At 61.9% G+C, this 24,757-nt stretch overlaps 1 protein-coding gene across 3 annotated transcripts in view; it reads right to left on the bottom strand.

Moving 5' to 3' along the window:
- Nucleotides 1-1,427: 1,427 nt before the first annotated feature.
- Nucleotides 1,428-24,757, bottom strand: part of LOC119110816 (muscle calcium channel subunit alpha-1) — a 63,306-nt gene continuing 39,976 nt past the window's right edge. For all 3 annotated transcript variants that reach the window (XM_037234685.1, XM_037234687.1, XM_037234686.1), the window contains 5 exons: nucleotides 20,414-20,685; nucleotides 10,627-10,732; nucleotides 4,434-4,573; nucleotides 3,482-3,588; nucleotides 1,428-1,681 (listed from right to left, as the gene is read on the bottom strand). In XM_037234685.1, coding sequence (XP_037090580.1) covers nucleotides 1,434-1,681; nucleotides 3,482-3,588; nucleotides 4,434-4,573; nucleotides 10,627-10,732; nucleotides 20,414-20,670 — 858 coding nt within the window. In that variant the 5' untranslated portion in view covers nucleotides 20,671-20,685 and the 3' untranslated portion in view covers nucleotides 1,428-1,433. The remainder of the gene's footprint in view (nucleotides 1,682-3,481; nucleotides 3,589-4,433; nucleotides 4,574-10,626; nucleotides 10,733-20,413; nucleotides 20,686-24,757) is intronic.

Raw genomic sequence — 24,757 nt, 5'->3', positions numbered from 1 at the left:
GACGACATTCGGCAGCCGTTGCGCGCCAGGCCGGCAGTAACTGAGGACGTGACGGGTGCGCGCTCCGCCGCTCAGCGCTCCAGCGTCGCCGCATCCCGCCGCGGCAGGTCGCGCCGACGCGCCCACGGACGCAACCAGGGCACCGAGTCTGCGGCGGCGGCGGGCGGCGACCGGCGCCGTGGCCGCTGAAGAGGCTCACGCGTACGCCGCACCACACAAGAATGCTTCAGCGGCGGGCTCATTAGGGCGGCGACGGCCGCACGCCGAATCAATCCGGCCAATCGGCGCGGCGGCGGCCGCTGCCGGCACAGTTTCTGCCGACGGCCGGCCACCGACGCGTGACCCCCGGGGCGTCAGGCGCCGGAAGGCAGCCACCCGGCCCGGCGCGCCGACGGCCGGCGGCACGCAGAGCGCAGTGGCGGCGAGGGTGCCGGCGACGGAGCGCGGGCGGGACGGCTGCGGTGCGCTCGGCCGGCCCCTGTCCGGCGAGCGTCGGCAGCGGCCGCGCAACGGCGCCGCTCGGCCGGCCCACGGGCGCGAGACCGGACGGTCAGAGCGGCCCGACGCGCCATCGTGTCCCGCCCCCTCATCCCCTGCGTCCCGTCACCTCGGAGAATGCGGCGGACGACCGATTGCCCGCGGTCCTGTCTGACCGGGAGCAAACGGCGACCGCGGATGATGGCAGCCAGCGTCCCAGGCCTTCTTCCTTCACACAACATCGCGCTACGTGCCCCCGGAGGGGAGTTCGCCGCGAGTTCGACCGGCCCGATTCCCGCCCATTCGCCGATCACCTCTCCGTGTGAGGGAGAAGCTGGGGCACCTCCAGCTGCCGGTGGCCGTACCACGTCCACGCCAAAGCCGTGTGAACCCACCGCTCGCAACGCTCTCAGCAGCGAGCTGAGCCGTGTGCGCCGAGGTCCCGCTGGCAGGCCAGCGCTGTCTCATCGCTCTGCCTCAGGGCAGGCCACTGCGTCCCGCCGGCGGGCGCGCGTGGCCGCGGCGCCGCGCGACCTTCGCGAGCGGCGCCGCGGCCCGTCACACCGACGACACCCAGGCGCTTCCCACGCCAGCGGCGGCCGGCCCGGAGGCCGCAGGATACCCCGGCCAACCCGGAGCCCGGAGGATACCCCCGGCCGGCACTGCCTCGTGATCACGCCACCCCAGACCGCTCCAGACCGCGCCAGCCGCACGACTCGCGCGCACCTCTCAAATGCCACGATGCGGGAGATCGGACCTCAGCGCGTCACATACACTTCCTCGACACTTTGCATGCATTACGACCGCTGTCTCGACGCATGACGAACATGGGCACGCACGCCCAGGCGTCCGTGTGTCCGCAAGAGAGCAGCACCTACGGACCTGCCGCTATGCCGGTGTTGACTGGACCTTATGGGAGCACCAAGTACCGAGGCAATATTGGGCTCACACACCCATCATCGTGTAGAAGAGCTGCCCCCATAAGCCCACCATCGTGTAGAAGAGCACACGGCGTGCTTCATCTCAAACAACACATTACGAGCCTCCTTACCTGTCACGTTGTGGAAACAGGTCTGATGGAGCTTGCCCTTGAACAGCTCCAGCCCGATAATGGCATAGATGATGATGACGAATATCACAAGGAGCGCTATGTGAAGCAAAGGCACCATGGCTCGCAGGATGGAGTTGAGGACCACCTGCAGACCTGGAACGGAGCCGGCGCGTCAGACAACCGGCCCTCTGGCACAGCGGCGGCTGCCTGCAATGTGGGGCCGGGGTGTGGGTCGGGGGGGGGGGGGACACGGCCGGCTCTCACTGCGAGCAGGTCACGAGGCCAGTTGGGGCGGACCAGACCGCCTCAGACGCCGCCACGGCGCGAAGGCTGAATGTCACGGGTGAATGATGCGAGCGGTATTCAACGGCACGCGCAACGCGTCCGCCAGGCGCGCAAGGAGCACGGAACAGCGACACGGCACAGCAATGTCTGGCATGGCCATTCTTCGCACTTAGAGCCCGCACTCCACATACACAGAGTTCATTTACAACAAAAGGTCTAAGCCAACAAATGCACAGTTCGTCCGTTACTGCCATCGCGTACTTTTCTCTTGTCACATATCGCAAATCCCACACGAAACACGGCCGTCCGCCGGCCGACACCGGTCCATACAGCCAGCTGACGCCTGCTTTGATATCGCTGGCACCTTTGATCAGGAGTGCACCGTTCGATCGACACGCGCGCGCCACCGGCGGCTCCGGCCGCCGGCCGGGCGTCGAGCGCCCGACGCCAGTGGCCGCCGTCGGTGCTCAGTGGTGTCTCGCCTCGGCCCCAGGAGGGATCACGCCTGCGTCCCCCAGGAGGGACCGCGCCTCTGCCCCGGGAGGGAACGCGTCTCCGCTCCCGAGAGGGACCACCCCTCTGCCTTCGAGAGGGGCCGTGCCCCTGTCCTCGGGAGGGGCCGCGCCTCTGTACCGGGAAGGACCGTACCTCTGTCCCACGAAGAACCGTACCTCTGTCCCACGAAGGACCGCGCCTCCGTCTCCCAGAGGGACCGCGCCTCTGCCCTCGAGAGGGACTGGCGCCTCTGCCCCGGACAGGTCCCTCCTGACTCCAGCGCCAGCCGCGGCAAGGACCCGTCGTCGCCTCACACGGGCCAGTAACATTGCTGTCGCGCTCCGGGCTGAAACATTCACGACCGTCGCGTCCCGGCGCGACCCGCCCCTCCCGGAGGTCGGGGGACCGACGGAGAGCCGCGCGGGCGAGCCCACCGCCGGCCGCGGGGGAGGTCGCGGCCGGCGGCGCGTGACCCGTGCCGGACAGCGCGTCGGCCCCACCTGTCAGAGCTGACAGCGGCGCCGGCCGGCGGGGTCGATGGCGGAGAGCGGCGCCACACCCGCCGCCGGCCGCGATCCCGGCGGATAGTCGCCGGGCCGGTGACCGGCCGGCCGCGGCCGGCGCCAAATAATGCATGGCGCCGGGCTCGCCCGCACCCCACCGACAGGTCCGAGCCCGCCGGACCGGGCGGGACGCGGGGGAGGCGGCCGCACGCCGGCGAGGTCCGCCGACCGCCAGGGGGGCCCCTGACGCGCGCCGAGGGCCCGCTCGCCCCGTTACGAAACCGCCTCCCGCAACAGATCCAGTATCACTTTCTACGACACGTCGACGTCAATTGGCGCGTTGGGAGACGGCCGGCAGCGTCACAAGAAGCGGCCGGCGGCGTTATGAGGTGGCGTCCCGGTCCGTCCCGGTGGCCGGCGGCCGTCGAGCGCGAGCGGGACTCAGTGGCGAGCGGGGCTCGGCGGTGAGCGGGGCTCGGCGGCGAGCGAGGCTCAGCGGTGAGCAAGGTTCAGCGGCGAGCAAGGCTCAGCGGCGAACGAGGCTCAGCGGTGAGCGAGGTTCAGCGGCGAGAGAGGCTCAGCGGCGACCTGGGCTCAGCGACGAGCGGGGCTCGGCGGCAAGCTATGGTCAGCGGCGAGCGGAGCTCGGCGGCGAGCGACGGCCACTCACTCGGTACTCCGGACACCAGTCGCAGCGGCCTCAGCACCCGAAACGCTCGCAGCGCCTTCACGTCGAAGCCCTCCTCTATAAGCGAAGAGAGCGCCGTGCTGACGATACTGCCGGCGGGAGGCGGTGTGACTCAGTGTGTGTGGAGGGGGGGGGGGGTAGCGTGGCAAGGGGGACCGAGCCACACTGGCTCGCACGGCGGGGTAAGGACACGGCGGACCGGACCGGACCACCGGACCGGACCGGACCACCGGACCGGACCGGACCACCGGACCGAACCGGACCACCGGACCGGACCGGACCACCGGACCGGACCGGACCATGCTTGCAGGCCGGCCCACTCGGAGCACAACACGCGTGCGCGCGAGAGCGTGCACACATACACACAGGCACTGGCATGGAGAGTTGATTGAAGTGGTTTGTCGAGACAGTTCATTACCCGCATGCATGGAGAAGACCGCGCTAAACGCCCTCATCAGCACCCTTCCCACCGGTCATATGCTTACGAAATGCATAGTGCTGGCATGATTCATGTCGTAACATTCTCATGGGTCCGACGAAATGCATGGGGCCTACATGATTGATACCACGGCGCGATTATGGAACGCAATACACCACCGCCCTGCCCATATCTCGCATGGCCCCTGCCGACATGTACATCGTCGTAAACGGGGTAAACAGTCATCTGCAGACCACGGGATGATATTACCAGACTAGCCCCAATGCAACCTTAGCAAACACAAAAGATGGTACGTGGCACACAGAGCCTACGCCATATCTCAGGCCGGAAAGGGCGTTTATCAAACTGAAGGGCTCAGGACGAACAACAACTTACCTTACGGTGAAGTATGCCAAACACAATGGTGACACAAACACATAGGCACGCATAACATAGCTGCGAGGCCAACAACAAGTTTAAAAAACGCACTCCCATCTACGACTGGTCAGTACTCACCCTATAACAACTATGCTAAAATCGAGGATATTCCAGACATTGCGTAAGTACGCGCCTGGATGTAACACAAAGCCGTAAGCTATGATCCTCATGACGCACTCTGTCGTGAAGATCACCAGGAAAATGTACTCGATCCGCTCCTGAAACGCAACGCGTCACGGTTACCATCGGGAATCGACACCACCAGCGGCGTGTTACGGTCAAAACACGTCCGTGACGCTGTCACGTGACGGGCGGTCGGCCGCCAGCGCGCCACGGACGGTGGACGCGTGCCAGCGTCGGCCCACAGACATTCACCGGCCAGGGGTTGGGAAGTCACGGTCCGGGTCCACAGGGGCCGGCGGCATCACGACATCGCCATTCCGCGTGGCGCCTGGGGTAGGACGGAGCAAGCCGGCCCGCCGCCGTCGCCGCCGTCCCAGGAGACACAGCGGCGGCTCTCATACATCAGGCCGCCGACTCCCCTGCGCCATTCCTTAATATCGCAACGCAGCCAACGATTTGTAGGACCCAGCGCATACCTACGCGTAGAATCTCAGAACACGACATCGCGTCAAACGCGTGCAAGTGCTGCTGTGCACGAGAAACATGACGTCATATGCACGAGAAACATGACGTCATAGTTGAACAACAAGGCCGGGGCTAAACAAGCCAAACCGACAAAGGCAATCACAGGTCAAACCGAGGTCACAGATCCGACGCGAGTCACAATCAGACGGGGGTCACAGGTCAGTCCGTGACCTTAATCAGACCGGGGTCACAGGTCAGACCGGGGTCACAGGTTTGACCGGGCCACAGGTCAAATCGAGGTCACAGGTCTGGCGGGGTTACAGTCAGGCCGGGGTCACGAGTCAGACCGGGGTCACAGGCCTGGTCGGCGTCATAATCAGACAGAGGTCACAGGTCAGACCGGGGTCAGACCGGTCACGCTGCGGGTCGGAGGAGAGCCGGCCGGGCTGCCCCCATCGCCAGCCGAGCCCGACGGCGGCGGCCATGCGACGCAGGCTCCGGGGCCGGCAATGACGCTCATTTCCTGCGCGTAACGCCAACATCCGGCTGGCCGGCTGGGATCGGCTGGGCGCACGGCCCGACCGGGCCGAGCGGGCCCAGCAGCGGCCGCCGCCGCCGCTCGGGCCGGGCCGGCAGGCCGGCGGAGCGGCAGCGGGGGCGGCGAGGGTACCCATGGCTGCGCCCAGCTGGTGGTACTGAGTGCGCCGGCTTCCCACGAAGTGGGGCTAGCGATGCGATTCATGTTTGAGAGTTGAGGGCAAGTTGTTATACAGTCTGGATGTCGTGACCCCTCGCTCCTCACTGCTTCACTTGATGTTTCAGATCTGTTCGCGGAAGAATACATCGGACCTGATGTGCTAGCGTGGGGGGCCCTTTACTTCCCAGATTCAACGGAACATGACGTATTCTTTACAGCTGGGTAACCTCCTCCGAGGGAAGGACCGGTGCGACGGTATATGACATCACTACATATGGTGAACGTAATGCTAACGGCCAAGGGAAGGACTGCCAGGGCTGTGACATCGCATCAAAACGCTGACGAAGTGCTTAAAACTGTCTCATACAAAACTATTTGAACTGGAACTTAAACTATAATCATATGTCCGATGCTCACAACAATAACAAGATCCAAGACGTTCTCAGCCTTTCTGCAGATTGAGAGTCTGGGCGCTGTATGACCATTCGAAGTTGCTGCACCAAAACTCTCAGCCATCGTTACAGAGTGACAGAGACTACATGGACATTAGTATTTACATCTCTGCCCAAGACGCGCGCGGCTCAATCACAGAACTAGGATGGGCTCCATCCAAAAATCACGCTTTTAACTAACGTCTTTACTAACTCTCTTCTTATGTCTTTACATTTATAACGTCCTTTCACAGGCAACTCCATAGTTCAATTTTTCTCTTTACCTTCCATCTACATAACCTAATGAAGAGGAACATGGGTGTTCACCTTCGCCTCCTGTCCAAGCTCTTATTTATTCACGTACTCCTGACTACAAATTCACCGCGCGCCGTTTCATCGGACTGGTGGTGCTTCCCTGGGCCGTCTCTCTGCTTTTCTTCCACATGATTCGTGACTTTACGTTCCGGTATATGGCCATTCCACATGCTATAGGCAGAAGCGGGCGACCTATTTTTGACAATGCCCTTTGCGTGCGGCTGCAGCTGAGTGCGCAGTATACTGGTGATCGCGTAACGAATATGAAGCCTAAGCATTTGAGCGGCTTTCATATTGGTCTGAAGCTATTTGCGGCTCACGCGACCGCAAGAGCAGTTTTCCCTAACACGTGAAAAACAAGTACCTACACTCATCTCATCTGCGTCAGTGCAGGTGTTATGCAAATGCCAGCACGATGGCGCTTCTAATACAGGTGAGGGTCCTTTGGTCCCCCATCTCATTTCGCTAGTTCTTAATCGGCCGGGTCCTGTCCAGAGGCCGCCAGCAACTGAAGAATGATCCCCCCAATTCGCGGGATAACGCCGCCCCAGCCAGCGACACTGCGGTCACCTCTGGGTATGAACGCCGAGGGCCTCCTAACAAGACAAATTACGATGAGTAATAACGAGGATCGGTGGATCTCAGGGCAACAAAGGACACGGGCGTACGAGGAACGCCGTACAAGGCCGCAGGACAGCCCGTTACAAGCAGCGGAGGTCGGCTCGGAGGCTGGGGGGCGTCGTCCCCGCCTGGTCCGGCGTTGGCCCACCGGCCCAACGAAGCCCGGCCGCCGAGGTCAAGTCCACCTAGCAACGGCGCGCCGCTGGCCGGCAGCAGCGTCCGGCCGGTCACCAGATGGCGTGCCACGCGCGGCTCAGGCCGCCCCCGGCTGACCTTTCTCCGACGGCCGGCGGCGCCGGTCATGCACGAGCGGCCCGGCCGCCCTCCGGCGTGAGCGCGGTCGACCTGGCGGGACGCGGGCGCCAGAGGATGACCGCCAGCGGCGCACGGCCGACCTGGCGGGACGCGGGCGCCAGAGGATGACCGCCGGCGGCGCACGGCCGACCTGGCGGGACGCGGGCGCCAGAGGATGACCGCCGGCGGCGCACGGCCGACCTGGCGGGACGCGGGCGCCAGAGGATGACCGCCGGCGGCGCACGGCGACCTGGCGGGACGCGGGCGCCAGAGGATGACCGCCGGCGGCGCACGGTCAGCCTCGGGAAGACCAATCATGGCCGTGGATCACATCTCTAAGCCGAGTGACTTCTCCTTGTAACGATCCCTGACGTCTGAAAGCCTCCTCAATTACTTCCTCTATCGGCGGCAGAGAGCGGCGCTAGAAACACGAACTCTGACTTTACTGGAATGCCTTTCAGCCCAGCAATGACGTCCCACCGTGTCATTATGTGACGCTACGGCCCTACACCGGGAAGAGCGGCGCCTCTGTCAGTCCTTTCAGTCGGCCATCAAAAGGAAACACCACGGCAACGAGCAAGATCAAGCACATCCACCAGCACGCACGCAGCGCACGAAACGTGGGTACAGCTGCACGCAAGCCGAGCGCGACGCGCGGGCACGGCTGCCTCCTTGTCAGCCTTTGTTGTATTTTAAGGCACAGCCGACCGAAAGCCAGGCCTACCGCTGGTGCAGAGCGCCACCACGCCCTCGCCAGCGGCAGCTCACGCCGGCAGCGACGTCGCGGCTCTACCACACAGGAGACAGCCCTCGGCAGCCACCGTCGCACGTCCAACACGGGGCGAGCGGCCACCGGGGCGCAGTCGGGCCGGTCGGTGACGGCTAGCGCCGCCGCCGGCCGGCCCATCAAGTATTGAGACCGGCGGCCGACGGGAGCCGGACGAGGACAGCTCGACCGGCCCGACCGGCGGCGCTCCACTTCAGCCCGCGCTAGCTGGCGCTTCGGCCCTCACCCGCGCCCTGTCCACTGCCAGCTGGCCAAGCGAGCGCGCAGCAGTCGGCCCGGCCGCGCCACAGCAGCGTCCCCGTGGGGAATCCTGCGGGGCAGTCCCCGTGGACCCCGTGCGCGAGGCGTCCAGGTGGAGAATCGCACAAGCGCTGCATTCTTGGGCACTCGTGGGATAGTTGGTGCGGGAGTCGAGGATTCCCAGAATGTACTGAATATACCTGGTATAGTTATGAAATGGAACTGTCCTGGCGAAACAGTTGTGACCCGTATAGCTACCTTTCATAAATCACACACTTGTGAAATTTTCCTTAAGCAGTGTCTTCCTTATCTAATCTAACGGCCGACTAGTTCACCCCGACGCCGATTAGGCCAAGGCACACCACGTGCGGAAACAAGGCACACGTTCTCGTCACTTGAAATGCTCTCTAGGACTCCAGCCGCCTCTGCCGAGACCTCGTCCGCGGCATACTACAGACGGTCCCGCGACGCATCCCTGCCTGGCCCGACGCGTCACAGCAGGCACCTCCACCCGTCTCCCGTGGCCGAGGCACGAGCATTTCGAGCACAGCTACGGGCACGTTGAACGCCGCGCGAGGAGAGCGTCCGCCGCCGGTAGCTGCTGGCACCTGGAGCGACCACAGCGCAGCGGGAAATGGAGGGGGGGGGGGGGGGGGGCGCAGCACGGCACCACCGGCAGCCGCTCCGGCTCTAATGCGAGAGGCGTGTCAACACCTGATCGCGTGCAGGCTGCTACCGGCAACCGGCCACGACGGCCGGGCCACAAGCGACTGCTCCGGATCCCGACACGGCTGAACACACGCTGGACTCCAGCTGGAGACCGGAGACGAGGCCGCAGCCGGTCCCGGTCAGCTCAGACCGCCGGCCGGTGCCGGTCCGTCCAGACCGCCTGTGGACCACCGGCCGGTGCCGGTCCGTCCAGACCGCCTGCGGACCCCCCGCTGGTGCCGGTCCGTCCAGACCGCCTGCAGACCACCGGCCGGCCCCTGTCCGTGCACATCCCGCTGACTGGCGAGGCGTGGCGGCCCCAGTTCAGCCCCGCCCCCTGCTGGCAGCCCTCCAGCGGCGCTGGCACCGAGCGGGCCAGCACCACTGCAGCACGGACGGAGCGGCCGGGAGCAGCGAGGACGGCTGGGCGACGGGCGAGCGCGCGCGAGGCGGCCCGGCCGAGGCTCCAACAGCTGCCCAAGGGGGGAGAGGACCGCACTCCTGGGTGGACACGGCTGCTTGGCGACAGAAGAATGCGTGCTTAAGTCCCAGGACGCCGAAATGGTCGACAGTCACTCCTAATTCGAACTGGGACGCGTTGGCATAACCATGTTAGGCTTGCATTAGTTTGGGACATGAGATGAGCGGCCATTGTAACCCACAGAAGTGATATTAATGCCATTATGGCGCACGATGAGAGGAGAAAACCGCGACGGCCATGACCCGATCTGTCTATGTCGCTGGCTAATGTCACCCATGACACAAACCCAATCACCTTCAGGTCTCGTCATGGACCGCAATGAGCTTTGCGGCCAGTAATCAATCACATCGCGCTGCTAAGTGTATCGCCTGGTCTACGTCTCGGACATCATCACGTAGTGTGACGTACGTTTTACGAATGACAGGCCGAGCCAGACAAGAATGCGAGGTCGTCGCCCCCCCCCCCCCCCCAAAGGGAGAGGTACACGACCTGCTGAGTTGCACACGACACCAGCCACACGACTCGCAGAATCAAAGCGCCTGCACGCTCTCGCGTGCTGGGACTGAGGCGGGAACTTAGCGCCCCACCGTGCAGCACGCATGCGCGCGCACGCACATGCATCATCTCACAGAGCGGCGCAAACACGGCCTGTTCGGAATCCTGGCCTCTAAACAGGCACACAACGTCCATCGAATTAGCAGCTCACGTCAGCGGAGCTCCGCAACAGGCACTGGGGCTGTGTGAGGGGGGCGGGGGCGGATACTGTAATTCTCCAAAACAACTACGTTAATCGCTGTTTCTAGTCTCCTTCCGGTGTTTTTCAGAGACTTGTTAGTGATTCTAGTGATTTGGGACTCACATCGATGCAACGAAAATATGGGAGGGAGACGGAAGGCCGGGGTGGGAGGTGAAGGGACTGGGGGAGGCAGCAACGGCTCCCTGAAGAGTACAAAGCCCCGGTGACGGCATCCACGCCGTGCAGCCAGCCCAGCTCGTCCCACTGACCAGACTCACTACACGGCGGGGGGGGGAGGGGGCAGCTCGTCCGACTGACCAGATCCACCACACGGAGGGGGGGGGGGGGCGTCCGAGACGGAGCGCGCACTCACCAGGATCGAGTTGGTGTTGTTGGAGTCGCCGTTGGGATACGGCGTGTACACGGCCAGCGCCGCGCAGTTAGCGAAGATCGTCAGCAGGATGAGCGTCTCGAACGGCGTGAGCAGCGGTTAAGGAAGCGCCCTCCTCAGTACGAAACACTACGCAACATCACGACGGCTAACACACGCAGGCACAGGCGGACCGTCTCGCGGGTCGGCACGAACGTCAGCACCCCTCACACGACATGAGACACTTGAACGGCCACTTGACGGCGAACGAGGTGCAGACACGCATCGCTCGAAGCGAGCCTGAACTCGTCGGAAAGGTTCACCGCTGCGGTCAGGTCAGGCCACAGTTTGCAGCTGGCTGGACGGCGTGGCATCTCAGCCAGCCCGCTCCATGACGTCACCGGCCGCCCCGCCGGCGGCCGGGGTCAATCGGGCGCCGCGCTAACTGCGCGCTAGCCCCGGCCCACCGGAGCGAGCTCTTCAGACGGCTACAAACTTTGGCGTCGTGATGAAGTAGTTCGGACAGGGATCTTCCACTACTCGGAATGCAGCAGAACCATAGTCGATAAAGTGATTGCGTGTACGTATGAGGGTGCGTTTTCGAGCGATATCGCCAACACGACGATAGATGTGCTGCGGGGATGCATATTTCAAGACAATGACGGGCACGTCGTACATCGAGGTGGTCAATGGCTCGCAGCTGGTGGTCATCAACCTCCACGCGCAAAACACATAGTTGCAGCCGACACATGATAATTGGATCCACCCGCACACTTGTCGACGTAATGACGCATGACGAGTACCACACACCTCCCTCCCGCTCTCCCTCTCCTCTCTCCCTCCCTCTCCCTCTCCCCTCCCTCTCCCTCTCCCTCTCCCTCTCCCTCTCCCTCTCTCCTCTCCCTCTCCCTCTCCCTCTCCCTTCTCTCCTCTCTCTCCTCTCTCTCGTCTCTCTCTCGTACTCTCTCTCTCTCTCTCTCTCCTCTCTCTCCTCTACTTCTCTCCTCTCTCTCTGCTCTCTCTCCTCTCGTCCCTTCTCCTCTTCTCCTGTCTCCTCTTCTCTCTCTCTCTCTCTCGCCCCCTCCCTACCCTCTCTCCTCTCCCTGCTCTCTCTCTCTCTCTACCCTCTCCTCTCTCCCTCTCCTCTCTCTCTCTCTCTCTCTCTCTCTCTCTCTCTCTCTCTCTCTCTCTCTCTCTCTCTCTCTCTCTCTCTCTCTCTCTCTCTCTCTCTGTCTCTCTCCCTCTCCCTCCACAGCCGTGTGCTGATCTTGTTGTGGGGCAGCGGATGTGGTACGCCACGCCGCGCCTCGTTGCCCGCAGTCCGGCGGACGTCGGGCTCCGGCACGTGTCGCCACGCCGCTTGGCTGCCGGGGCACAGCGCCGGCCCCGTAACCTGACCTGACCTGACCTGACCCCCACCCCAGCGTCCATCGGGCAATGGCAGCTGCGCGCGCGGACGGCACAGCCAGGGCCAGGACAGCTGCCACGCAGTGGGCCGGCTGCACTGAGGACCGGCTACGGGGTCGTGGGATATTCCACACCAGGTGGTTGGTACTTGATGTTTTGGACTTTTATCGCGGGAAATAGAGGGAAGTTTCTCAAAAGTGACATGCACACATAATCCATTCACGGCACCTCGGCAAAGCAAAATCAATTCGCTATGTGGGCATATATATATATATATATATATATATATATATATATATATATATATATATATATATACATGCATATACAATATTGACATTGGCTTACTTGTTAGATAATTATTCAATTTTCCGAATAAATCGATCCCACAATTTCGCAACGTTTCATTGGTTCTGCCAGCATCACCAGACGATATAGGCACAACCACATATAGCGATATGCCAAACATTCGTAGTCGCGTCGGTTCAAAATTACATTTCGTCATTTTCCTAGCTCAAAATTGGTTATTTGGTTTATGAAAAAAGATGTTATCATGTAAAGAACTAAAGAGCACCCCATGTAATGCCGAACACTGGTTAAGTCTTTACCCGGTTTTGCCCCCCCCCTCCCCTCCAATTACGATCTATTTGTGGAACGAGTGCTGCCCATCCCACAACCAGGGTGCCCCGAGTCTCAATCTGCCAGCGGACTGCTGGATCTTTGTCCCGGATATAAGCAGCTTCCAGCACTTTCAGTCTAAATTTTTGCATACATTTAGCCGGCGGCATCGAAACAGTGTTATTTGAGCTATGTATGAGCTGACGTCACATGCCGCTTTGGCGCACCGACCTGGAGGTACGTCGTCATCCGCCTTGGTAGTTGGGTCGCAGCCTGGACGATGTATGAGTTTGGTCAACGTGCGCAGTCGTCGATAGGGCGTTCAAGCCCGTAGATCATTTCGGACCAGCATTAGGCCGACATAAACTCGTTGGCCATTTTCAGCAGTGGGTTATTTGTTGCCCAATTGTTCTTCATAATTAGGTTCGATATGCTGGGACTTTTGTGGTAAATTGCGAGCTACATGTCGTCGGCATTTGTTGGGAAGCAGTTTCTTGATATATCGCGAACAACCTCGCTGATATCGACAATCAGATCTTTTGGCAGCTCCACAAAATCTTCCATTCGCGCGATGAAGAAGCAAATGAAGAAGTAGTAAGAGCTGAAGTTGAACTGCATCACCAGGGCAGGATGTCAATTGCATACGAGGCTGATTAGAAGACTAGCCGCGATATAATACAAATACATTGCTTCCCAGCAAACGCCGACAACATAAGCGGATGACGATACACCTCCGAGACGGTGCGCCAAATCGGCATATGTCATTAGCTTATGGAAGGACACTGTTTCGATGCGAATTGGCGGAAAATATCACCAAACTGGCCAAGTGTATGCAAAAAGTTAACCGGAAAGTGCTGGAGGGTGTGTAAATCCAAGACAAAGATCCAGCAATCAACCGGCAGATGGAGATGCGGGGCACACTGGTTGAGGGATGGACAGCCTCTAGTTCCTAAAAGCAGATCGTAAAATGGGTATACACCTATTGTAACTGTGAAGAGCTCTCAGACAGCTCCTGCCTGAGTCTCTCAGGGATTGCACCAGGGATTGCACCAGTGGTCTCTCGCCGAGACGGCCGACGCTCCATCATAAACGGCTCTAACCAACCAGCTTATTGCGTGCTTAGTACATGACTATGTGGCGCTCATTAGAGATTGCCTGTTTATAAGTACGTTTCGGTACGGGGCGCGGTGATGGAGCGGGAGCACGGAGAAAACACGACGCGCATCTCACTAGCCGGCTGAAGGCACTCTTCAAACAAAACCTATCGATGGGCAGCACCAGCAATGCGTTTCAAGCCCGTCATATTCCAGCTTCCGATCGACCTATCGACGCCGCCGCAGCAAACGGCAGACAAACAAGGTCAGTGTGGATCCGTGCGCGGGGACCGTCTGCCCGCGCACACGGTCGCGGGGACCAGTCTGCCCACGCACACGGTCGCGGGGACCAGTCCTGCCCGCGCACACGGTCTCGGCGCTGGACACTGCGGACGCTCCGGCGGCGCCAGCACCGGACGGAGCGGCTGGTGGCGACGCGGCCGCGTGTGCCGTATCAGGTGTGGGCGGCGTGATACGGCCGCTGATGAGCGTCGAGCCCGCAGCTCCCGATCGATGCCGGGGGGCCAGGGGCGGACCAGCGGCGCGGCCCGGGCCGAGCAACAGGCCGGCCACCGTCGCTCCGTCGCGCCCGCCCGCGGCACCGTTTGGCTTTTTATTTGGACGACGCCGCCTGGCTCGGGCCGACCGCCGCCGCAGACGGACAGTAAACACGCCGGTCTGTGACCGACCGGCCGCCGGCGCTGTGTCGGCGGCCCGGCGCGCTACCGCCCGCCGGGCGGGGCGCACGCACGCCGGGCCAGACCAGCGCCAGCGTCGGCGGCCCAACGAGACGCCAGCAGAACACGCGAGAGACGGGCAGAACGAGAGCTGTCATCGGACGGCGGCGGCGCGACGCACGAGCCGCGCGCCAGCGACGCCACGCGACGGCCGGCCTCGTCAGCAGCTGCCGGCGGGCCGCGCACGGGTGGCGAGCTCGTTGCCCCCCGCTGGTGACGCGACCTCGACGCCGGGGTCGCGGCTCGCGGCGCGTGCCATCGACCGGACACGCCAGCTTGGAAAACCAATCAGCCGCCAGGCGAGTCCCGCCCGTCGCAGCCGACGGCAAATCAAGTCGGCCCGGCCGGCTCGCCGACGACGGTGACGCCGTCGCGAGGGCGTCACGGAAGAGCCGTCACGTCACTTTCCGCGCTGCCACGGGACCAGCGAGTCGTAAAAGGCCAGAGGCGAACGTGTCGTGCGCCTTTAAAGGGGTGACTCCGAACCGACGGACACAGAAGATGGGCAGCCCGAGATCTGGACAATCCTACGAACTGTTTAATGATGTATCCATAAGCAATTTTAACGGTGAAATTTTGCGCGCGCCATCGCTGGCAGAAATTGACTTTGCATGGGTCGCACCGTGATTAGATAAAGATTGATAGCGCACGTTACGATGCTAGACAGTTAGTTAATGGCATGAGTGTGAGCGGTTACAGGTTCCAAAGCACTGGAAGACATAAAAATTGACAAAAGGGCACGAAGGGACTGTGACAGACCAAAGCCTAGGGCAAGCGGGCAAACGGAGCGAAACGCAACATGGAAGCATGACTGTTTAATACGTGTGAGATTTACCTGGAAGTCACGGAGATCGTTAACACGACGGTGATTGGGTGATAATCAATACCCAAGAAAATCCGCTTACTGTGAGTTCATTATTCCCTGGGTTCCGCGGTCAGCTGGACAGCCGGGACCGGAAACCAAGGGAGTCACGCAAGAAACCAGGCCCACTAACGCCGGCCGATCACATTGGCAATGCAGCGACCCATGTCCTACAATAAGAACGATTCTAAATTTCACCTCGCAGAATGTATATGTACCATGAGATGTACAAAAATGTGTATACAAATGTGTTCACATGGCTTAATTTTAGGCAATGCACTGTTCAAAACTGTCGAACTGTCGATTAGCACTGTTCGCTTTTAGCGTGCGATTTCGTTCTTGACTTTCGTTTGCTGTTAATAGTGTTAACCGGCGTCAACCGGCGTTTAAAACACCCGCTTAAACATTCTGGCACCCAAAATGATGCAGAATTTAACGAATTCGCCGGCGACGTCAAATTGAACCGAAAATTAACGACAAAACCCGTCTGGTGCCGTGGGTATTCAATTCAGGTTACATAGGTGAATTCAAAACTCACACGCGTTAGCAATGTCATGCATTACGCGAGAATCGATGACATTTTTAATCCTATAACCCTGCAGGCGATAGAGCAGTCATCTCACATGCCAATATTGGAAGCATTTCAATATCCCACAAGCTACTACTGATTCCTGTCCTTGATACGGTTTAGTTTTTACGCCCTTATTGGCGGAATGAACCGCTGAAAATCAATTCTGATATGCTGCACACGCAACGAATGAACAGCACACAACTCGGTCATATAGCACCTTGGAGGTACTAACATTCGGGTCCCACTGGGCCAAATGTGGCGCCATTTCAGCGCCCGACTGGCCATACACTACCCAACGAGCAACCACGGGACCGACGAGGTCCCAAACTGCTGACAAACACCCGGTCAGTGACCAATAAGGGGAGGCTACACCGCACGTGGCGAGCGCTTCTGTCGGGTCTGCGGCACTGACCCTACACCAGGGGTACAGCGTCACTGACCCTACACCAGGGGTGCAACTGACCCTATACCAGGGGTAAAGCACCAGCGACCCTACACCAGGGGTACAGCGCCGCTAATCCTCCACCAGGGGTGCAGAGCCACTGACCCTACACCAGGGGTGGAGAACCGCCCGCCATACACTAGGGGTGCAGTGCCAACGATCCTACACCACGGGTGCAGTGCCACTGACCCTACACCAGGGGTGCAGCAACACCCACCCTATACCAGCGATGCAGCGCCAATGACCCTATACCAGGGGTGTAGCGTCAATGACCCTATACCAGGGGTGCAGCGTCACTGACCCTATACCAGGGGTGTAGCATCACTGACACTACACCAGGGTGGACACCGTCGACCTTACACCAGGGGTGCAACACCACTGATCCTACACCAGGGGTGCAGCGCCGCTGATTCTGCACCAGGGGTGCAGTGCCACTGATCCTCCACCAGGGGTGCAGCGTCACCGACCCTACACCACGGGTGCAGCGACTGTGTCTCATGACAAACCGCCGCTACATCTAGACCGGTCGATGCCGGACGGTAAAGTATTTGGTTCCGAGCAGGGCTCGTCAGCAGCCTGGCGGCAACTGATCTCGCAGTCGCTGTGCTCCATGACATTGAAATATGCTGCAGGCACTTTTCAATTCATGACTTAGCAGCACAAACGTGGTTTAAAGCACGGAGTCGTGATAAATGAGCTACGGGAGGATTGGTCTCACACCGAGCATTCCTCCGCCAGGTTCCTGGTTTCGGCCGGTCTGTGCCCGCTCGCCCCGGCCGCCACGGTCGGTCCGGCTCGCCTCTACCATCGGCCGGCCATTCGTGGGCCGCTGGTACCAGAGGCAGACGTGTGTCCGGCGTAGGGCAGTACAGGGGCGCAGCCAGCAAGGGCGCTGGCAGACAGATCAGCTGTTCTAACAGCAGGTTTTGAAAACGACGCGTCGTGGGGAGTCGGGCAGACGTCGCGCCGCGAGGGTGCTCCACCAGCTTGGCTCTTTCCACGCGAGTAGTTCTTCAGCGTCGTCGGGAAATTTTTGCCGCGGAGCCGTGTAGGCTGGCGGGCTCAGCAACACACGCTGGCTCTGCTGGCCGCTTCACTACGTACCGGACTAAGGACGCCCAGACACGTTCACTTCGCAGGGCCAAAGGCCGCGCCCGCGGAGACTTGACAAGCATGGGCATGCGTAGCTCCATCCCACTCATTGTACTGGTTCCATGGTGATTGCGCCGTTCCCCGCCCCTCCCTGTGGGCGCCTCTGCACGCCGCGGTTCCTGGCGGCGACGGTACGGACAGTCTGCGAGAGGTCGGTTCGGGATGCCGGGGTAGTCACTGCCCCAGGGCGGTGGTGGCCAGAAACCGCGGTGAACAGACCCTGCAGATGAGACATATTCACCATTGCTTCTGCTGTCAGCACTTCACGTTTTCAACTGCATTTGTGCAACTCATGAACTCAATAATTCCTGCGTTGTGCTCCAATGTTACCAAGAATCTATCTTTCAACATCAGTGTTTGCTTAACCGTTGCCAAGTTTATCGTTAAGCCGCAGACACCGCCGCCTGACACAACTGAGTCGCGCCCTAGCCGCGGTCGCCTCGCGCTGCCTGCGGTCCTGCAGCCGGCGGCGCTCGGACCCAGCAGCGCCGCCCGCGAGCTTGCAGCCGGCGGCACCCGGACCAGCAGCGCCGCCCGCGAGCTGCAGCCGGCGCCGCCCGGACCCAGCAGCGCCGCCCGCGAGCCTGCAGGCGGCGCCGCCCGGACCCAGCAGCGCCGCTGCGCCGCTCGCAGCTGGGCTCGCTCGGCCGGCCGGCGCGTAATGAGACGCAGACGCAGACGAGCGCCATTGTTAGCCCCACCGGCGCACACCTGTGTAATTGGGCCCGCTCACAAAGCGCTGTACATGGAAAGGGCTCCGCCAGCGGCGGTGCAAAAACACTGTACCCAGACGCGAACAATACCCGCGACAGCGGCGGCCGCGCCGTCCCACACTCATACACAGACTGCGTTCTGATTCTGATTCTGATCTGCATATTTCAAGTTTACGGTCTGCAGTGTTTCGCACAAAACACTGTACCATAAATCAAGATATGAGAACTAGTTTAATTAAGGGGAGACGCAATAAGACGTGAGGACATAATAGCAAAAACACGTTGGTCCGCGTTTTCCTTCCAGTTTGGAACTGCCCACAGAAAAGACGATGCTGCCTTTTTGGGAAACTTGTGTCGACACTGGATGGCAGGCGGAGGTTGGCCCGCTGACGAGCCCGCGGCCCGGCTGTGGCCACGCCGGAGCGGCCAGCAGAACCGGCCTGACTCCGACTAAAACCGGTCTGCGGCGACCGGCCGGCCGGCGGAGCCACCCAGCTGGCAGCGACCTCCCGGCTGGCCACCCGACGGCAGGTCTGGCCAGGTGGCGGGGCGGAGGGCCGGGGGGGGGGGGGGCGGGCGGAGCGCGGGGCGGCGAACATGCGACCGGGGGCCGGCCGGCCGGCGGCGCCGAGCTCCGAGTCTGTGCGTCACGGTCCCGTCCTCAGCGCGGAGAGGCGTGCCCGAGGCTCCTTTGTCAGTGTGGATTGGTTGCCCAGCGCACTTCGTCACCAGCTGTGCTGGTTTCGGACAAGGCTGGCAGTCGCCGGCGTGCCGTCCGGCCGGCTGGCCGCTCTGCTCCGCGAGCACGTGACAGAGCCGCGCCGCACGTCTCCGCGTCCGTCACGCGGCAGCACTCCCAGCCCATTCGCATGTCTGCAGGTGTCCGTCTGCCCACGCGTCTGGCACGCAACATCAGCCCGGCTCTCAGGTCCGGCCGACGGCGGGGCCTCGCTGCGCGGAGCGGCGGGCGGGCGAGGCGGGGCCGAGCGGCGGGGCGGCGGAGCAGCCGGCGCGGCGGCGTGGCGTGCCAGGACCGGCATCCACTCGGCCGACGCCGGTCGGCTCTGGAGCGGCCGCCGCTGTCGCCAGGCCTCATTCCGAGCCGGCGGCGGCGGCGAGACGCCCCGCAGCCGCCCGCCGGCTGACAGCGCGGCCGCCGTTCGCAGCCGGCGGCGCGGCTAGACGGCCACCGGGCCCAGCCGCGCACGTCGGCACGCGCCACGCCGGGGTTCGGCGTCACGCGCCCGTAACAGCCGCCGCGCAGAAGTCATTTCGTCCGGTCCGGGGCCAAGTGGAGCAGGCACTCTGCGCCACGTGATGACCCTGATCGATGGCGCGCCGTCTCTGAACGGCGCGTCCGGCGGCGTCAGCCCGACCGCTCGGCCGTCGAGCACCGCCTCGTCGTCAGCGACGCTCGTCGATCGTGCAGCGCGCCCGCGCCGGTATTTCTGAGCGCCTGAGTCACGGGCCGACGGAGCCGGGAACAGCGGCGGCCGGCTCACCTCGCGTGCCTCCGCGGAGAAGGCGCGGGGCAAGTCGGCAGGCCGGCGCGGGCCGCACGACTGGCGCTCCTGGCGCTCCTGGCGCCGCCGCCGCCGTCTGCGTCGGCCCCGTCGCACCGACGCCGGCCCGATCCCCAGGGACGTCCCCCACCGCCACCGCTCCACCACCGCTGCCTCAGAATGAGGTCCGCAAGCGTACACCGCCATCGCGGCGGTGACGTAAGCGGCTACGGGAGGCGGCGCCGGCGGCGGAGGCGGAAGGCGGGGGCGACGGCGACAGCGACGCCGGCGGCGTGAATGTCAAGTGGGCTCGTATAATTCTGGAGGGCTGCATAATTTTCTGGTCAGTCAAAGCGGGAAAATTAAGCCCGATGCGACAGAGGCACCTCGGGTGGGGATTAGCAGGGGCCGCCGGCGAACGTTTACCATCGATACTGAGCACGAGCCGCACGGAACCACGAGGTCTTCATCGCGCGTGACAATTTCGGGCGCCATAGGTTACGGCGCACATCCACGTATTCCATGGGACGTGGGACATGGGACATATCTGCTCAGATACGGAGCCTCCTCCCACACTCCTACATCAGCGGCGCCCGAAGCCCTTCCCTCACCCAGCCCACCAAGCCAGCCTCCCTCCCTCCAACACCAGCCCCGCTTTCACACCCCGCCGGCGGCGTCCATCAAAAGGATATTTCCACTCGACGATGCGAATGCAGGCCTGCCGGAGCGGGTTCTTCAGGCCGAGGCAGAAGAGGGCGCGCGGCGGCCGGTCGGGCTGCACCTTGACCGGGCGGCGTGGCGCGCGCCGCGCCGGCTCGCCCGGCTTCTCGCCGTTCTGCATGGTGGTGGTGGCGCCGAGCGCCGCCGCCCAGGCCGAGCTCAGGGGCTTGTCGGCGGGCTGCGGAACTGGCGCCGCCACCGCCGGCCGCTGGCGCGCCGCCGGCGCCATGGCCGCCAGGCCCGGCTGAAAGCGAGAACAGCGCGGTGAGCGGCGGCGGTGAGCAGTCGCAGCGACGCACACACACACACACAGAGCACTGCTGCGGCCAGCGCGCCGGCCACGCGGCTACGCAGACAGCGCGGCAGCTGCACCAACAGCACACAGACACTACATGGCCAGCAGAGTACGCTGCGACGTCAGAGTCAGTGACAAGGCATTTTGTGACCATTGAAAACGACTCGATGACAAAAATATGGGCCAAACGCGAAGCCAAACATTGTTCGCTGCATGCCTGTATGTATCTGTAAATTCAAGCTTGATGAACGAGTCACACAATGGACAATGGACAATCTGACAGCCACACGTTCAATGGACAACGTTTGGCGGTCAGAGCGTGTGAAGCCAAAAAGCGCATACATACATACATAAGAGCTGTCGACGTCACTTACACGTGAGTAGTACACCATGAAACACCGATGCTATCGGGCTAGGGGTTACCACGCGCCCATTCAATGCGGGCGGGAAACGCTGGTGTCTGTGCGACGCAAGTCTGTTCGGTAGCGGGCTGCACAGCGCGAACGCCACCGAACAGTGGCCGAACAGCGCTAACCAGCGTCGGTTCGGGGCCGCGGGACATGCGGCGGCCCCTTCCGCCCGGCAAAACCCGGCGTGCACCTCCTTCACGGGACGCTAACTGGACTAGGCGTCAGCTTTTGCACCTTCTCCTAAAATATGTCTCAGGATTGGAAATCGTCAACTACTTATGATATTGATAACGATATATTTATATGTTGATGATGATTGCTGTTGTTGTTCAGACGAAAACCAGGTATTAAGCCCGGATTTGTCCATTTGATTACAGCGCAGGAAGGAGCCGCCAAACCGGTCCTCCTGCCGCCGCCTCCTGTCACCGGACGAGTCGGGTTCTCGTCGCCCGGGCGGAGGGCACTGTCGCGCCGCCGCAGGTGCCGGCCGTCAGGCCAGTCCTAGCCAGCTGTGGGCGCGTCTGCAGCGCACACTTGTCCGCCGGTCGACCGGACGGTCCCATGGCCCGGTCCGGTCCGGCCCGGTCAACGGGGGACCATGCGATGCCGCAAGCGGTGCGAACGAGCCGGTGTGGTCGCAGCAATGCAAGCGCCTCCGATTGCACGTACGAGGGTAGGAAGCTACGCGTCTTGGGCGGCGCTGTTGGATCGCTGCGGACCTCGGCCGGTATTGTAGTTGTTCCAGCTGGTGCGCGGGGAAACGAGCCGGGCCCCATTTGGCCGGGCCCGCGCCGGCCGCCGCGGGCACAGCCAACGCCGGCGCGCCGCCCCGTCTGAGTGCCAAGCCGTTGTCGGCGGCGGCGGACCCGGCGCGGCCGCGCCGTCCCCACTCCGCGCTGGCCGCCGCAGCACGCGCCCACGCGCCGCGCATGCAACAGCACGCTCCACTAGGGCGGGCTTTGAGCGGAAGCCGCTCAATCGCCCGAACAGTCGCCGATCAGGGGCGGCGCTCGGGGCAGGCTTCGGCGGGAGCAGGATTCTATTTTGATGCCGGGACGCGCACCGGAGTGCAGCTGCGATCACTGCAGCACATTAGCGGTCCAGCCGGATGTATATGGGAGGAATATTCCGTGCCTGCGGCAGCGCGCCTGCCCGCGGCCCTCCTGTGAAAGCTTTGTAGACATATTCGGAAAACACCGCGCCCCGAACGGTTTTCAGAACGTTGACGCATGCTTAGGAACCCAATGGACCGGCGGTCATGAGCACGCGCGAGCATCCGTGGCCTCAGTCCGAACGCTTGGCGCGGACACCATTCACCCTTTCAAATCACATGCTTGGTAAAATGTAAACTGCGACGCGTGCAAAGGCAATACGGCTCATGGACAACAGAAAGCCGCACACGTGTAACCGAAGCATCGGCTAATTGGTCGTTACCATACAACAACGCCATCGGCGGCCGCTCGCCCTCCATACAGTAATTGTAAGTATCCAATTGTCTGCGCAGTTAAAATCCTTACACTTCGCGGGCACCTTCACCTCCCTGAAACTAAGTGTGGCGAGAATGCTATTCATACCGATGAACGTTAGTAAGCCACGCGGACCACGATCTGCGCGCGCGTGCTCATGCGCGGCCGAAAAGACCCCGCGCAAATCAGCTGCTGAAACAGAGCGGTACTTTCTGTGGCGGCTTATGGGCGCGTGCAACAGGCGCTGTTTGGAATATAATTCATGTGTGTTGGCAATGTTCGTTGTTTATGATGCGATCGGCACGTCATGAGCCTAAAGAAAGCCGGTGTGTAAACAATTCGGAATACTGTGTTTTATGACACCATGATATGGACAGCGCGGACAGTCATCGACTGGAAACCGGTCATTGGGTAGGCAAGCCACATGCCTAAACGTGTCATCGCTGCAAATAACTGTGCTGTCTCCTGCACAGGAAACACGCATTCCGACGACCGACCCCGAGTCACTGTGGTATGCTCAATCGCCAGAACTAATGCCCACTGAGAACATAATCCGAACGAACGACAGCTCGTCTTTCTAAAAGCAGATCTCAATCATTCCAGTTATGCCATGGAAGCCTTTACCAGCGTAATCGTGCTTTCGCAGACCAGTTTACGAGAGCGTGGAACATCCTCACATCACATGAGCGTGCGCTGGCTGGCACACGGCTCGCTCCTGGCAGGCACCCCAGCTTCCGGTCCGGCCCGCTCTACACTCTCCAATCGCCGTCTGTGAGCCGTTGGATGAGCACGATCGGACCGGCTCCGGACGGGCGCCGGTGACGTCACGCGCTGGCGCTCGGCGTATGTTCCAGCTGTGCCACATCGGGCCCACATCGGGTCGCGTGTTCCACCCAAAAACAGCTGTCCGTAAACAGAAAGAAACCCCGCACCTGAGTCCAGTTATGACATGGATCTAGCGTGTGCTTTGACTTATCAGTGTCAGGCAACGCCTTCAAACCGTCGCCAGTGGCGTGCGCCTCATCCGCGGGCAAAAAAGGCACGGCTGTTCCCAGCCAGCGTTTGAAGGGTGGCGGGGACAGCCCAATCCATGACCTGCACCGGGTGAACATCAGGCAACTTGACACTGAGCAGTGCGACATACGACGCAACACTACGGGCAGGCCAACTGGTGACAGGTGACTTGGCAGAGGGAATGGGCTGACCCATGCCACTTGACTCAAAGCTGCCAGGTCAGGCGAATCCGACACCAGGTCAGACCGGCTTCACACCACCGGGTCAGTCGCACCCGACCCTGCCGCCGGTCTAACCTGACCATGCCGCCAGTCTAACCTGGCCTTGCTGCCAGTCTGACCTGACCTTGCCGCCAGTGTGACCCAACCCTGCTGCCAGTCTACCCTGACCCTGCCACTATTCTAACCCGACCCTCCCGTCAGCCTAATCCGACTCTGCTGTCAGTCTACCCTGACTCTGCCGCCAGTCTACCCTGACTCTGCCGCCAGGCTACCCTGACCCTGCCGCCGGTCTAACCCGGCCCTGCCGTCAGCCCAGCCTCACAGCGCGGCGCTAGCAGTCGGCAGGCCGGCCGGTCGGACAGGCGGGCGGCGCATATGACTTGCCGCACGGCGGCATTCAATTGACGTTGTCCAGCCTTTCAGGATCAATAGCCAGCTGGCAGTCCGGAGACGAGCGCCGGGTGCCGGCAGCACCAATAACAAGCTCCCATGAGCACCGGTCAGACGTGCCCTGCAGAGTTCATCACAAGAGGCGGTGAGACGCGCGCGTCCGGCGGCCACATGACCGACCGCTGACCGGAGCGGCGCCGCTCAGGGCGGCCGAGGTGCGCCCCGCCGGGCGCCTGGTGCCGGCCGGGCCGCCCTCAGAGGCCGGCGGCCGGCCGCTCCCGGGTCACGTCAAGGACGGCCTGCGCCACATCACCGGCGGCCGCCCCAAATAAGACGGACGCACGGCGCGCCTGTCGTTGTAAGACCCACTTCCAAATACAAGTCTCTGAGGTTTAAAAGATGATCTGCCTGAAAAATGCTCGCATCGTATATTCCGTTTCAAGGTGCACTAAATCCCTTACGACTATATGTCATGCATGTGCTCTTTCTAATCCATCGCTAGGGCCGCAAAGTTTGAGTT

Source organism: Pollicipes pollicipes, unplaced genomic scaffold, assembly GCF_011947565.3.
Source record: "Pollicipes pollicipes isolate AB1234 unplaced genomic scaffold, Ppol_2.1 Scaffold_7236;HRSCAF=8622_pilon_pilon_pilon, whole genome shotgun sequence".
Lineage (NCBI taxonomy): Eukaryota > Metazoa > Arthropoda > Thecostraca > Pollicipedomorpha > Pollicipedidae > Pollicipes > Pollicipes pollicipes.
This window is presented reverse-complemented; position numbering and strand designations above follow the sequence as displayed.